Below are 16,825 nucleotides of genomic sequence, written 5' to 3'. Positions count from 1 at the left end.
AGTATCACTTTTCAAATTTACCTTTTAATTTAAGTTTCAAGAGTTACAGCATGATTTCATTTTACCCTTGAAGCAGAAATCAGCATAAAAATCTTCACAAGGCATAACTAAAAAATGAAGGATTTTCAGAATTAAATTAAATTTGAAAAATCATGAAAAAAATTCCATCCAGAAGATTGCTTTTTAGGCTTATTACAGAAATGCATTCATGGTACTAATGCTGCGGCTGCTTATGAGAGGGCCATATATGGTTCCTCATGTTCATTGATTTTAAACTGCATACTGCTTGTTTCCATTGCTAAACAACTAAAACATATTATATTTACAGTGTTTAAAAAGTACAGATTTTTGTAGTAGTTTGCAGTACTGTATGAAATATGTTTGTTAAAAGTTTTTGATTTGACAAAGATATCATAAGTGTTATCTTTATGTTAATTTATTTTTAACCTAATGCATATTTTTGCTGCATCCTAATTTGGTGTTCCCATGATAATACAGTTGATTATTACAATCTAACTGATAATATATTTTATTACATGTTCTTACATGGTACTTTTTTTTTTTTTCTTACATGGTACTTTTTTATTTGTACAAATTATCAAAACTTAATTTTGAAAAGTTTTTGGTAATTAACTTTGATGAAAAATTAAATGCATTGATGTAACAATAATTGTTTTTGTGAGGTTTCAGTATTTTTCTGTTTACTTTAATTCCAATAAAAATTATTATAAGATACTGTATATCAAAAATTCATCAAGAAATTTATTTCAAATTATTCATTAAAATGTTTATTATTTTTACTACTATAAATATCGTTCCGAAGAGAAATTATAAAAAAAAGAAGAAAAAAAAACATGAAAAGTACATGTGGAAACTTCTGATGTCAATTTTTTGCCAAACCAATGATTTCATTTTTTCACATGACATTTTCATAACTTCCTTAAACTATGTTTTTTCAAATTATTTTTAAAAACAATTTGATATGTGGAAAACATGTTAAGAAACTGGTGTCAGTCAACAGTTGATAGGTATTGAGAAACAACTTGATTATAAGGAGCGGCACTGTCATACAATATGTTGATTAGAATTAAATGGAAAAAGATAATTTAAAAATATTGTGGAGTTTAAAAACGGTGAAAATAAGTTGCAGGATAAATTATTTACTGCTAAATAATAAGTAAATAATAATTATTTACTTTTTAAGTAAGCAGCTACTTTGAACTGATTAATTACAGGTCAGAAATTTATTTAATCTCAACAAAAATATGGAAATTATATCTTACTGATGCTTGAAACAAATTTTATATATTGATTATTCATTGATTTGTTACTAGTTTGGTAGATTTTATGATCTTAACTTTCTTTTTTTCTTTTAGTAGTATATTTATATCCCATGCTTTGTATAATTTTTATTTAATTCTAGTGGGTATCACTCGAAGAAGCCAAGACTGGGATGGTACATGTTCGAATGCAGTGGTTAGAATTAAGTGATAATCTTGAAGACTTAAAAGAGGTAATTGATTAACCAATTCATAATTTAGTGCTGTAATTTAGAGTTCTATCTATTTGTATGATTAGTGTAAGATCCACATCATACATACTCTTAGTTTTGTTCATATGTTTTAAATATCCTACCATAACAAGAAGGACTGTTTTTGAAACTTTTGTTTTCTTTAGCTTATTAACCACTGTCTTTATTTCTGATTCATTCCATAAGGGTTTTAATGTTAAAATAAAAATTTTCAGACTTGGGCATGTTATATTTGTGAATGATGTGTTTTACAGGGAAATATAAATTTCCCCCTAAATTGCATAATTAAGACTTATATCTGGAAACTTTTACATGTTTTTCTTTAACTCGCCTTCCTTCCACGGTTCACACTTTCATGGTTTCAGTATATTTGGTTCTGCATATGTTTCAGTATATTTTAATATTAACTATATTTTATAGATTATATAACAGTTATTTATATTCAATATAAATAGATTCTATAACAGTTATACTAAATTATACTAAAACCATTGTAATTATATAACATGTAAAATTTAAATGTGATTAATTAAATTAATTAAAATAAAATTTTAAAAACCTTGTTTAAAAAACTTAATACCAATGACAGTTGCAGTTTTATGCCACCATAATGCATTTATGTGTATACAATACCTATACATTTTACATTTATACATTCACTAGACCAATGTCAATTTTAGAGTACAGTTATTAGTACAATGTGATTAATTAGTTTGTATTTAAGTATATAATAGAAATTTACTGTGACTAAAAAAAAAATTTTTCAAACTGCTTTTCTGCATCTAAACATCGCACTAAAAAGTAAAAAATAATATTTTCAAAAGTAAAGGACTACTGAAAAATTATGTTTAGCAATTTTTACCAAAAATATGTAAGGTTGTCTATTTTTGCAAGCAAAATTTTGTTTAATCTTGCAAAATATGCCAGCATAATGCTTTCACATTCAATATCTACATAAATTCTTAAAATATAAAAAATTTGTTAATATGACAAAGGTTTTGGTGCAAAATGGAAATGATAACTTCAATATACAATATCTAGTAAATCTCTTTGGATGAACTAAAGTTAAGGTGCAAAATAGTACTGAGGTTGCACCCCATGCTTTTCATTGTGGTCTTGCGAAAATAGACAACTTTACACATATTATTTTGTTGCAAACAAAATTTTCTTCTATTTATGTTTACTGGGAAATCCATTGTTTGGATCCGTTATTTCCTCAAAATGAATTGAATTATTTCTTATGCTAAATTAAATTTTTTAGTAATTCTTTACTTTTGAAAATATTATTTTTTACTTTTTAGTAAAATGATATAGATATAGAAAAGCAGTTTTTAAAAATGTTCAATTTTTTTGTTTTCTAGTCATCAAAATTAGATTTTAAAATTTACCAAGATTTGGGAAATTAATTGTTAAATTTTGACATATGATTTCACATAGTTTATTTTTTCAGTAATTCTGTTTTGCTTTGCATTAGTGAAAAGATTTGTTAATAAAAACGGGGATTGGAAAAATTAACTGTTTCTTCTGTTCCTATTTATTTTGAATTACAAGACAACATTCCTGTATCATGTTGATTGATGGAAGTATCTTATTTTATATTGAGTTATGACTGATTTTAAAATTTTGTATTCCTAGAAAAAATACAATGTGCGTTGTTAGATTGTATCCAGCACGGCTCCCATTGATATGAATATTTCCTTTATTTAAACCATTGTAGTTCTATGGTAAAGTATTTCTTTAATTAATGTTTCTACTTCCATGTTAGAAAGCCAAACATTCCTTTTTCCTTTTTTTTTTTTTATTTAGAATCTTTAACATCTTGAAATGATCTGGATTTACAATTTTTTCCATTTTCAGTTTAATTATTGAGAGGCTAATTTAGAAAGATTTTATTGTTTATAAGGGGTGCGATCATCATAGCAAAAACCTGTATAGATTCTATATTAAATTAATAGTTAAGTCTTAAAAAGAGGGTGAAATCATTCTACTTAGAAGTGAAAATCTAAATAACATTTGTTTATATGGGTTCTATACATATATTAAGTTTGTAGATAATTAAATACATCTTTATTATGAGAGATTACTCAGTCAGTCTCATTTGAATAGGGTGTAGGAACAGTGTATAATTTATTTTACTTATTAATCTGTTGAAAATGTTTAGTTGTTAGTATGGGTCTGTGTGAATAGGTCCGGGTGACTGAAAATTTTGAGCCTGAGTTTTAATAATAATACTATTTATTGAACACAAACCATTTTAGTATATTTATTCTGATTTATATTTTTCTAGGCATTGGCTGAGACCCAGCAGTTGAGATTGACTTCTATGAGTACTGCCATTCTGATGGTATTTGTTGATTCAGTTAAAAATTTGCCTGTAAGTAAATTTTTAGTCTTATTAATATTTTATTTGGTTAAAATAAGTGGTTTATGTGTAATTCTTGTAAAAACTTAATTTATAACTATTAATGTGTGTATTTTGAAATTAGAATGATTTCAAAGTCCAGGATAATAGTTATACATAAAGTGTATCTTATTCATTTTAAATACTGTGAATAATTTAACAGTTTTATTTAAGTCATTTAATGAAAATAATGATTAACTCCTTAATGGTTCTTTATTTTAGCAGAAAATCATATTATTATGCTCTTTTGTCTTCACTAAACCTTTGTTATTTTGCCCAATTTTTTTTTACATATTTTTGATCTATGCAATGAAATATAACAAATAACTAATTTAAGGACCTATTTATGTACTTTTCTTATCCAGTGTAAAAAATATTTGAAAGTTTAATTATATCACTATCTCATTTATGCGTGATGTACAGGCCATTTTGTACTAATAAATATCACTTACAACACCTAATTGTCATATCAGTAATATTTAAAACACTAGTAAGTAATTCAAATAATAACTCAAAGATTGTTTACTCACATAAAAAATTACTAAAGTTAGGTTATAGTAAACAACTCAGTTATTTCTTACTCTCAGTCACATCCACCCACACAAACTGTTGGAAATAGAAATATGACTGAAAATTACACAAAAATAATAGTAAAATTCTGAAAATGATAAAAGAAAACAATAAATAACATAAAGAAATAATAAAACTGATTTATATGCAACTTAAGGAACAATCAAAACAATAAAAATAAATGCATGGTAATAGCTGTTCAGAAGGATATGAATCAAGACATATAGAATAGAGAACCGATGTGGATGTGCTACTAGCGCTTCACCGTTAAATTAGAGTAAAAATGGAACTAGACTCACACACATTACAGTAACTTCTCAAAAAACCAGAATAAAACAGGTCAGTTCATAAAGATGAATTAGTTCATCAGAGACACTTTTCAGGAAAAGTGGATGACGAGTTATTTCGTTAAGGGCAATTTTTATCAAGGTTGATTATGATTATTTTTATAATCATAATTATCTCGTCAAAAAACCGGTAAGGGGTTAATGGTGGATCACAATATTTTGAAACTTTGATGTCACATGTAATGGGATTATGCTGGATGGAAAAATTATCTGGAATGCCTTTCTTTACAAAGTTATTAAAAAACCAGGTAGTTATTAATGGCCTGTGGATGTCTGTTAGTTCTCATCTGGTTTTTGTAATATAATAAGTATCGCAATTCCTGGTTGGGCTTTTTGTTCAACCAACAGATTCATTACAAGAACCACTGAACAGGTCAATAGCCAGCCAATCCCATCAAACCACACAAATAACTAGGATGCACCAAATTAATCTAAATCTTTAACATAGATCTAGTAGGGTTTTAGCCTAAACCCACAGAAAACTATAGCTGGATGGGATGAAATGTAAGGAAGAGGTGAATTCTGGCAAAAATATTTATGTTACCTATAGAAAAAGTGAAATGAGACAAACAAACTTATCCAGAAAAGGACCTTTTAGGTCCCCCCTTGAGCAGTGAGCACCCATCCTTCCACAATCCCTCAGGAGATTTGATTGCATTATCCAGAATGGAAGCAGCACATTAGTGATTGTTATTTTTTGTAGGCTCTTAAATACATGTAACAATGTAAATACATGTAACAAAATATCTTTTTTCAGATATTAAAGAACCACCTGAGGTAAGATTCAGGGTTCCTTAAGGAAAAACCTCACTCGTCTGCAGAAGTGTGGTTTGGAGTTATTGTACTAACAATAAATACTATTTAGCCAGATTCCCTGTGCGTTAGCATAACTAATGCTGGATACTAGTATCATAATATGCTCTGTAATTCTATTATTCACATTATATCTAATTAGTAATAAAAGAATTAAAACTTTTTTTTAAACAAGTTAAAGTTTAAAGAAAAGTGTTAAAAGACTTATATGAATAAATGATTCAATTATCCATATGTATCATGAAACTGTAAGTTGTTTTTCTTCTTTTTTTTTACAGAATGCTAAGGGAGTCATAACAAGTAAGCCTGATCCATTGATGCAGTTGAGTGTTTGCAAAGTTACGCAAAACTCAAATATTGTCTATAGAACTGATTGCCCTGTTTATGAACAAGGTTTCACTTTCTTAGTTAACAATCCTGAAACAGACACTCTTCATGTTAAGGTATATGCTCATTAGCGATTATTGATCTTTAATTCTAGTCTATAAGCGCATACATAAAAAGAAGTGAAAGGGTTATTAAAGGGAGGGTACAATCAATTTTTGGAGGGATTATCTTTGAGATATAAGTGTAATTAACAAAAACCTAATTAACATTTGATTATCAAGCAGTTGAAATTAAAATTGTGTCTTGTCATCAATGTACTATAAAGTTGTAGTATTTTTAGTTTTGTACTAAAATTCAAGCACAAAATTAATTATTTACGAAAGGCTACAAAATTGTAAGAAATTCGGAATTGTTCACGTAAATTTGAAAAAATAAACTTCAGTTACATTCATTGGTAAATAGATTCAATGTCTTAACAAAGAATTGTCAAGCATTTTAATTAAACATCATTTCTGTGAAATGAAGTAATTTTAATTTTAAATGTTCATTGGATATCTTGATATATCATTTGCACTGCCATTTGGTTTTTTTTTCATTGTGAAATAGAACCAGAATATTTCAAAGTTTAAATCCCAAATTCATTTGGTAGAACCTTTTCATTTGGGCAAACAAATTAATAGTTTAGCTATTATGCCAATGAATATAAACCTATAGACTTGTTATAAACAATTCTGATCTTAAATTTATGTATGTGGGCTGATACCCCATTTTCAAACTTCCATGGCCATATGCGTTATAGGTTGTATTTAGAAGGTTAGCTAGCTTTTATGTTATGGCCACTTCAGCTGAATGGTAGTAGTGATATAGTTTTTTTGTAACAAACAAAAGTTTTATACAGTATTCTTAATGTAATATATTTTTAATTATACTAATGTGATGTAGAGAAATATAGGGTTTTTCAAATATAAACCAGAATTTATTTACATAATTTTATTGATAATAGATGAAATTACAAATAAATTACCTTATTATTTTACATAGTTTCTTTCAACAGAAGATATTTCCTCCACTGGATAGGCAGGTTCCTGATGCCCTCATTATAAAAACAAGATGGCTGCCCCAACAAACAATTGCGTACATATTGCTTGGCTGCAAATCCTTCCTCTCCTAAATCTTCTTTCAGCAAACCAAACATGTGGAAATTGCACAGTTAAAAGTCTAGACTGTACGGTGGTCGTTCAAGAGGTGTCCAATGAATTTGAGCAAGTTTTTTTGAGTCTCAGCAGCTGTAAGTACGAGGTGCTACCCAAAAGTTCGGGAAATTGGAATTTCGCACGCGAACCATTGCTGGTACGACCTGCTGCCGCTAGATGTGGCTAACAGTACTCTTTGTGAATCAGTGTTCCAACAGCTGTGACGGTGAGAGGCTGCATTGTTGACTTTCGTGCGGTTGTATAACGTTGTGTTTTACTGCTTCGATGAAGTTCTAAATGGCAGATTTTAAAGAGCAAAGAACCTGCATCAAATTTTGCTTCATGCTTAAAAAAACTGGTGCAGAAACCATCGCATGCTTGTGGAAAAGCATTTGTTGACAATGCTATGAGTAAAAGTAAAACTTTTTTGTGGTACAAACGATTCAAAGTTTGACGAACGACAGTCAATGACGATGATCGTTCAAGAAAACCATCAACAAGCGCAACACCGGAAAACATCACGAAAGTGCGAGAGGCTATTGTTGCAGATCGTAGACAAACAATCCATGATGTTTGTTCAATTGTACAAATGTCATATGGGTCTGTGCAACGCATCTTGTCGGACAGTTTGAATATGAGACGCATTGCTGCAAAATTCGTACCGAGACTGTTGAACAGCGACCAGAAACAAAATCGCATAGCTGTCTGTAGTGAATTGAATAATTCAGCAAGAGATGACCCTAACTTCATCTCCAACATCTTTACTGGTGATGGGACATGGGTATACGGGTATGACCCTGAAACTAAGCAGTAGTCATCGCAGTGGAAATTGCCAAATTCACCGCGGCCATAAAAAGCACACCAAGTTCGCAGCAATGTGAAGTCCATGATGATTGTTTTTTTCAACATCAAACGCATTATCCATAAGGAATTTGTTCCTCTTGGTCAAACTGTCAATGGGATGTTCTACTGTGAAGTTTTGAAGCAGTTACGTGAAAACATTAGGTGCAAATGTTCAGATCTGTGGAGTAACAACAGCTGGGTTCTGCACCATGACAACACACCCGTGCACACATTGCTAACCGTTCGGAATTCCATGGCTTCCAAAAAGACAGTAGTGATTTCCCACCCACCCTATTCACCTGACCTCCCCGTACGACTTTTTTCTCTTTCTAAAAATAACATTTCATTTGAAAGGCCGTCGTTTTAACACAACCGAGGAGATTCAGGAAGAAACACAGAACGTGCTTCGAACACTTACACCTGCAGATTTCCAGGAATGCATGGAATCATGGTAAAAACGCTGGGATCACTGTATCAATGCCCAAGGGGATTACTTTGAAGGAGACAGTGGAAATTATAAGTTATGGTAAGCTATTTTATTTTTATGGTAAAATTCCCTGAACTTTTAGGTAGCACCTCGTACATCGTTGTTGAAGGGGGGGGGGGGTGTTGTGAATCGGCTCCATGTATCATTTATTGCTATAAACAGCCTGACATCCAACAACTGTAGCAGTATGCTTTATTTATTGTCCTTTGTTTGTGCAGGAAATCAATCAGCAGCACACCTTTTGAGTCTCAAAACTTTTCCACCTGGCAAGTGTTTCTTAACCCTGGATCGGTGTCCTCTCTCCATTTTTCCACCACTCCATACTTGCTATCTTGCTTCCTGGGGTGTAGTGTTGGACCCACTTTTCATCACAGGACACCACAATATGGTCTAAAAATGCCTCTCCTTTTTTCTCAAAGCAATTCAGAAGCCGCTGACAGATGTCTTTCCAGACATTTCCCTGAGCTTCAGTGAGAAGACATGGAACTCACCTCGCCGACACTTTGCTGTATCCAAGAGTGTCTGGAATATTATATTCACATTCCCAACACCTATGCTCGCCTGTGATGCAATTTCAGCGATAGTTATATGGTAGTCACCTTCCACAAGGTCATAAATAGTGTAAATTCCCTCATAATTGATGCTGGTTCGCGAACAACATTTGTGACTTTCATTCTCCACTCTATCATAGCCACTTCAAAATTTTTTGACCCTGTCAAACACTTGAATTTTTGATAGGGTATCATCTCCAAACTGTGCCTGGATTCGTTCAAATTTGATAGGATTTGACACCTTTGCAGCTGAGAAATCTGATTACAATTCAGTGCACAACAGACAATGTTACCTCCTGCTCACACATTCTGCTACTGATTTGGTAACCTGACCTGTTAGTGTAGTTGGTCAGTTGTTCCCCTCTGCATGTATCTAACTAACTATCTGCAGCACCCCACCACATTCACTGCTCTTCCTCAGTATGTGCAGCAGAATTCCAGTTTGTATTTGAATGATCCTTGTAAGTATGTTTAATAAAGTAATTAGTGAATTAGTAACCAGTTTTTTTTTTTTATTGAGTGAAATTTTTATTACTTCATACAATTGTATAGATTGTTGATCAGAAGACTCAGTCAGAGTTGGGTAAGATGTCCTATAATTTGTCATCATTATTGGATCGTGAATCTCTTCAGTTGCAAGATCAGCCTCTTCAGTTGCATAAATCTGGTCCTGATTCAAAGATTATTCTGTCGTTGAAGCTAAAGGTCAGTACTCTTGTTAAGTAAGCTTAGATTTAACATATATACTAGAGATTAATACTCATGGTGCACCTCAGGCTAGCAGTACTTGTGTCATTTTTTCAATAGAAAGTTTCAGCAAAAATTATTTTTGTTGGAACTTTCTCTTCATCAGATGGATTTCAATAATTTTTGATAACTGGTAAAAAGCAAGCCTCCCATAGTTTTCATTAAAAAAAATATATATGTAAACAAAACGTTCAGTGTTTATTTAATAGTGTGGGTAAATAAAGTCTGAGTAAATAATTGTTGACTTTAGGCAAAACAGATTGACAAAAGTTTGGAACTTAATTTTTTGACAAAAAATTGTGTAATTGCCACTTACCTAACATCTTAACATTATCTTTTCCTTACGAGCTGTTTAAAAAGAAAATTATATACAAAGACAATATGTCAGTGACTCATTTATTGCAATTGAAACAAAATTTTGATGAATTCTTTACAGTGAATCATGGTATTAAAAATTTATTTGTAGCTACAGAGCTGTCAAACTCTCAAATACACATTTCTGGTTACTTTAAACGTTAAATTATTATTATTGTATTTTTATTTAATTACAATAACTCTGTAAAAGCAGAATTACAAAAATGTGTTATTAACTTTCACTGTTATGTAAATAATAAATAAATCTATTATACTGTTTATGAATATATACATTCTGCTTTATGTTATATACATAAAAAAAAAATTATTACTTTGAAAAAGAAATGTACATTTAAATACCGTAAACCAGACCTGCACAAAGAGTAAGCATTTAAAAAATAGGTTTAATACAGTGATGTCTTTTTCATGTTGGGAAAAAAGCATATGAGCTGGCACATCAGTGTGACAGATTATTTAATAAGAGAATGGTGAAATGACAGTCAGTAGTTGTTGCCTTCAGAATAAATTGTAAACTTACATTTTTGTGTGACATTTTTAGCAGAAATATGTTCTGTTTTTTTTTCCTAATTAGCACTTAAAATTAATGTCTTGATGCTATCTTCTACAATTTTAAAATTAAAAAACAATAACTAAATAAAAATAATTCTTTAAATATTGAAATCCATTTGGTTGCTTGATACATAACTACTTGTAATTTTCATTTCCTATTTGTAATTTTTACTTTAAATTCATAATACCCTTATTTAATTTAGTTATTTATAATATAATTTTGGTCCTGCAATGCACTTGAATAATTTTTTTATGGAAATCTTGCCTGTAGGAAGTTTTAAAATAAATTAGTAAAAAAAAAGCTCGAGTAATCTTATATGAGATTGTCTTAATTAATTGTATAATTTTTTTCTTAACTACTCACCTGTTAATTTTCTATATTCGATGATATAGAAATTTCCACAAAACTATAATCGTAATTGTTCTTGTAATTTTATGCAAGTTTTTTTTTTTTTAAAACTATATTTAAAAAAATAGTGATTATTTTTTTCAGTACTGATATTTTAGAGAGCTTATATTTACAAAACTATATTTTTATTAAATATATATTACAGCAATATTTTTTTTAGTGTTAATTTTAAAACAAAATTTATACTCATTGTGTTGAATATACAAGATACAAGACTTTCCCGAAAATAGATTAATAGACAAACCTAGTGTTTCTAATTATGAAAACAGCAATCTAGATGATTTTTATGTGAATTATTGTTATTTACATTTATAATTTTTTTTTTGGACGCTAGAAACCTTTTAAATTTTCCTTAGCCATCCTCTGGCAGAATTGTGCTGTGGTAACCTCTCAACCAGTACTCTCAGGCATGAATCTCATTAGGCTTGGCATTTTACATTGAATTACAAAACTTACATTCTGTATTTATATGCCAAAGCTTTAAGCTTACGAGGTATGGCTATTAAATAATGAGACTAATGCTGTTACAGAAGCATGCACCAAATTCATACGACCGACAGCTGTGTAGCGTGAAACCTTCTTTTTCGATTGTTGCCACTCCAGTTTCTGTAAGTATATTATTCTACTGTGGCCTTCGTTTGGATAACATCTGTTTTTTTTTTTTACAAAAAAAATGATAAATGTTTTATTAGAGCAAAGAATTGTTGTGAAATTTCATATGAAACTTGGAAAAACCGCTACTGAAACTTATCTTTTATTAAAAAATGTATATGGCAATGAATGTTAATCACGTGCTTGAGTTTTTGAGTGGTTTAAGCGTTTCCAAGATGGCCAAGAAGACGAAGATGATGTTTGCCCGGGTCACCCTTCCACTTCAAAAGACAGATAAAGGTATAGAAAAAATTGGTAATCTCCTCCGATCTGACTGTTGATTAACTATTCATGCGATTGCTGAAACTGTAGGAATTGACAAAGAATGTGTAAGGCAAATTTTAACATGTGAAAATGGTGCCTAAAATTCCTAAATTCTCACCATCCTAAAATTCCAACAATCAAACAAAAAGAAGCTTGCAAAAATGTTTGTTCTGATACTGAATGCCATTGAAAATGACCCAAACATCTTGGAAATAGTGATAACATCTGATGAATCTTGGTTTTTCACTTATGATCCAGAAACCAAGCATAAATCCATGCATTGGAAGGCTCCAACTTCACCAAGAGCTAAAAATGCTCGAACAAGCAAATCAAAATTCAAAGTGATGATTGTTTTTTCGATATTCACGGGATTGTGTATCTTCACTGGGTTCCTGAAATTCAAACTATTAATCAACATTACTACCTTGAGATCCTTGCTCAACTCTGTGAAAAGATTAGAAAAAATGACTTGAATTGTGGAAGAACAAGTCATGGATTCTTCATCAGGACAATACACCGGCTCACATTGCATTGTCTGTCAAGACATTTCTAGCCAAGTATAACATCCAGTGTTAGACCACCCGCCTTATCCGCCTGACCTGGCCCTGTGTGATTTTTATCTGTTCCCCAAGGTCAAATCAACATTAAAAGGAACAAGATTTCAGACCATTGAAGCTGTGAAAGAAAAAGCGGCTCGTGTCATGAAAGAGCTCACAGAAGAAGACTTCCAGCACTGTTTTGAACAACATAAAATTCACATGAAACATTGTAGGGATAGAGGAGGGATATGTATTGAAGGGGATAATAACTAAATATTTATATATTTGAAATAAATTATTTTACAGTATTGGTCTTGTTATTTAATAGCCACACCTCATATGTGTAAATTAATCACCTGGCAAATGCAACACTTTTCTCAATAGAACTACACAGAGTAATATAATACTGTAGTACTGAATGGACATATATTAATAAATAGCAAATTGAGTGACTGTTCATTAAAATGTTATGGGCGGTAAAAGAGTATACAAAACTTATCAGATTGATTGGTTTTTCTGAATAATCATTATGCAATCACTGTTTTTAAAAAAGATGCAAGCACCTTGCAGTTATTTGTTATGGATTAGAATATAATTGAGCATATCAATTTTAAGTAAGTAATTATCTTGGGTTGAGTCTCATCATCTATAATATAGACGTTAAGTTAAATTTCTCACTCTTTCTTGTCAGTGAAAGATGTAAAATGAATTTTATCACACAACTATATAAGTATGTTAATATCATTGGAAAAAAGTATCATAATTATTAAACATTTTAAATAGTTTACATTTAGTTTCTTTTACATTTAAAATAGTTTAATTTAAAAAGTAATTATATCATAATAAATAGCTGCATCTGAGAAATATAGTAAAAGCCTGGATAGTGAGAGAAAATTATAAAAATATTCAGTACTATTGAGTTTTCAGTTAAAATTTTGAATAATTTTTTTTATCTATAAATTAAAGTTTATTATTGTCATGTAGATTTTGAAGTTCCGGCCACCTCCTCTTGAGAAGCAAAGCAGTGTAGAAAGTACAGCAAGTGAAACAATAAATTCATCTACGGTTCAACCTGTTGCTGCTTCCGCTACTAGTATTACTGATGGACCTTCACAAGATTCTGGTAGTTTTATTTTTAATAAACCAGTTTATAAGCACTTTTAAACAGAACATGAATTTTACAAGTTTGTTATTAATAATATTGTTTAGGCAGCAAGAAGAATAATTTAAACTTTATTTTAAAATGGGGGTCTCTTGAATAGTGTTGCATCAGTAAGTTTTTACACTACAATAAAATTTAAGATATGAACAGCCTGATTTTTATAGGATGTGCTATTTGATTATAATTCAAATAATATACTTATGTAGTTTAAGTTGAATTAAAAAAATATAATTAAAAGAAAACTACTTTTTCTCTGTAAACAATTCCTTTTTACTTTTTTTCTGGTTCCTCACAACCTGGTCTCTTAATTTGAGGAATAATATTTATACTTTATATGCCTTGATCTGGTTCTTTTCATCTTTCATTTTGGTTTCTTGCCAATCGTCCTAATCTGAAGAATAATGTGTTATCTATGCCATACTTTGAAAAATATTATAGTGTATGTGATTGTCTTCAAAATGTTTTATACCTGCCTTTTCAACTTAATGATAATATTACAGATTATTTCCAAAAGAAAAAGGTTTTTTAAAATCTTTATTTTTAAATTTATCAAATTGTCTAATTTTCAACATTGTTACTCCATATTTCTAAGTTTTTGTTTTTCCATTCTGCTTTTACTGTTACCTATATTTCATTACCATAAAAAGCTATATTTCACATACTTATCTTTCTTTTATGAAAACTGATTTCCTTTATGCTGTATTTAGTTGTATTTTTTTTTTTGTAGATTTTTTTATGAAGCTCTATATAATTTTTGCTTATTTCTTTTGCATTTTTAGCACCACCTACTCCTAAGCATGAACCTGCTACTACTGCTGCTGCTGCTCCTGCTCCTAATACTAATCCTGAAGCAGTTGAAGATGTAATGATAGCTGCAACTGCACCTCCTAAAGTGGAAAGTGCTCCTACTTCTGGCCTTCACCATAGAACTGTTTTAAATAGTATGTAAGTAACACAGAACTGATGTAATGGTGTTTCTTAATGGTATATTATGTAAAAAAATGCTGTTTGTATAATAATAAAAACAATTGAAAGTTTGCTGTAGTTTTAATCGTAAGATTAATGCTTTTTAATACTTTTTCTGTGGTTCTACTCGGTTACTGAGTGTTTCTGAGTAATTGAATCTGTCACTATTATCTCTACTATTTATGCCAGAACACTAAACATCAATATATCTATTTGCATAAAGTCTGTTGTTCTGTGATGTTTTCCTGTATTAGTACTGTTAAAACCCTTATTGACAACTAGAGACTGTATTTCATAAACTTATATAATAAAAGCTATAACTTTTGTAATTTACAGCTGCAAAAGCTGTAATCTATACAATACTGTAACAAAAGATAATATATAACTTTAAAAATGTGCTGTATTATAGTTGGATGAATACAGAATCGTGCACTATTAAAAAAATATCACATTACTTTTATGGAAATGGTTTGAGGATAACTTGCCACTTATAAGCAAGTGTTTCGTGGATTTTATAATGTTTTGTTCATTTGACTTAAAATTTCAGAACTTTAAGTGTGTGTAACTCTAAAATTATATAGAGTTGTAAAAGTGTAATTCTGAAAACTGATGAAAATATTAGCAAATGCAAGTAGAAAATAAATGTGTGATTCAGTGTGTGGTGTAATCTAGATAAATAGAAGACTCAGCTTCATACTGCTTCTCATCTTGAATAGTTAATCTATTACTAGTGTTTGTTGACAATATTACAGTGCATTGTACTTGTTTTGAAATATTTCTATAGCCAGTAATAAAATACCTTTCTGCTGAAAAGAAAAAGAAGATCTTGTTACCATTAATTTATAAGGTATATGTTATTATTTTTGGCTCTTGAAATCTATCTTTGCATAGTTTCTGTGCCTAATCTTCCAGAATTCCTTTCTAGGAAAAGACTAAAATAGTTTAAAGTAAGGAACTTACAATGTTTCTAATTTAACTCTTCTCTTTGCCAGTGTTGTCCAGATTTTATTAAATCTAGTAGATAAAAGGAAATTGTGCACGAGTTTAATTCATCACTTCTACTTAAAAATTATATTCTCTTTCCAAGAGTGTTAAATGAAATTAATTTTTTTGCAGAGTGCAAAAGAAATCGTTATACTTTAGCATTTGTTCTTTGTAATATTGTGACTTTTCATTCACAAAACTGTAGAAAAAATGACTGAATAAAGCTGGTAGCTTTATAAATTTTTTCTGCATGTGCTGTTAATTTCTGTCAGTCAGTTTGCTGTGTATATATATTTTTATTTACTTAGTTTTAGATAATAGGATGATTAGGAAGTTGTCTTTAACAGTACCCTTCTCAGTCACTTTTTGTACACTTCCCATATTGAACATAGTGTCTTTGGATGTGCCCATAAGCAGTCACTTTCAGGTAACCTAGTTCTTGACTAACTAATAGTTCTAGTTGAGTAATTGACTTCATGGTGTTCAGACATGCTGTTACTTCGCTCTTTGATTTTAGTGTTTCTCATTGCTTTTTTGTTTGGAGGACTGAAACTTATGGTGGATATTTTTATGGACATGTTTTACTGATGTGATTGATGTTTGGCTTACGGACTTACTTTTTATTATGGACGGTTTTTAAGTGTTCAACCTTGTTGTCATACGCAACAAGGACAATAGTTGGCTGTTTTATTGTCTCACAGGATTCGACAGCCGTTTAGAATAGATAAACAAGGACTTGGAAAATTTTTTGCTTCTACTACTATCCAGGTGAGCAGAATTTTTCTAAGTCCTGCATCAGTTTATTAGGAGGAATACCTTTTCCCATTTTTCTCCCTTCCCTTTTACCCTTTCCCCAAATCCTCCTGGATCTATCCAATTCGAGTCCTTCCTGATCCTCTAACCTCCCTCCCCACCAAATTTTGGAACCCATTTTAAGGGGGATACATATCCTCAACTTCCCAGATTTTTTTTGACCCCTCTCCCTAAAACATTTTACAATAACCCCCAGACCCCCTTCACGAAAAACATCAAGTAGATACTCAGATCATGAGGAATTGAGCCCAGAGTACAGTTCTAACATAGGATGAGACATAGGTCCATCCCTATGAAAGAAGG

General features: G+C 30.5%; 1 protein-coding gene across 3 annotated transcripts in view; it reads left to right on the top strand.

Moving 5' to 3' along the window:
• The window catches only part of Esyt2 (extended synaptotagmin-like protein 2), a 96,241-nt gene that overhangs the window by 62,355 nt on the left and 17,061 nt on the right, over positions 1 to 16,825 (top strand). For all 3 annotated transcript variants that reach the window (XM_075363263.1, XM_075363261.1, XM_075363262.1), the window contains exons 11-16: positions 1,424 to 1,513; positions 3,819 to 3,905; positions 5,941 to 6,105; positions 9,616 to 9,768; positions 13,582 to 13,720; positions 14,539 to 14,704. In XM_075363263.1, coding sequence (XP_075219378.1) covers positions 1,424 to 1,513; positions 3,819 to 3,905; positions 5,941 to 6,105; positions 9,616 to 9,768; positions 13,582 to 13,720; positions 14,539 to 14,704 — 800 coding nt within the window. The remainder of the gene's footprint in view (positions 1 to 1,423; positions 1,514 to 3,818; positions 3,906 to 5,940; positions 6,106 to 9,615; positions 9,769 to 13,581; positions 13,721 to 14,538; positions 14,705 to 16,825) is intronic.

This window comes from Lycorma delicatula, chromosome 4, assembly GCF_047948215.1.
Source record: "Lycorma delicatula isolate Av1 chromosome 4, ASM4794821v1, whole genome shotgun sequence".
Lineage (NCBI taxonomy): Eukaryota > Metazoa > Arthropoda > Insecta > Hemiptera > Fulgoridae > Lycorma > Lycorma delicatula.
Note: the sequence above shows the minus strand (reverse complement) of the source record. Positions and strands in the feature narration are given on the sequence as shown.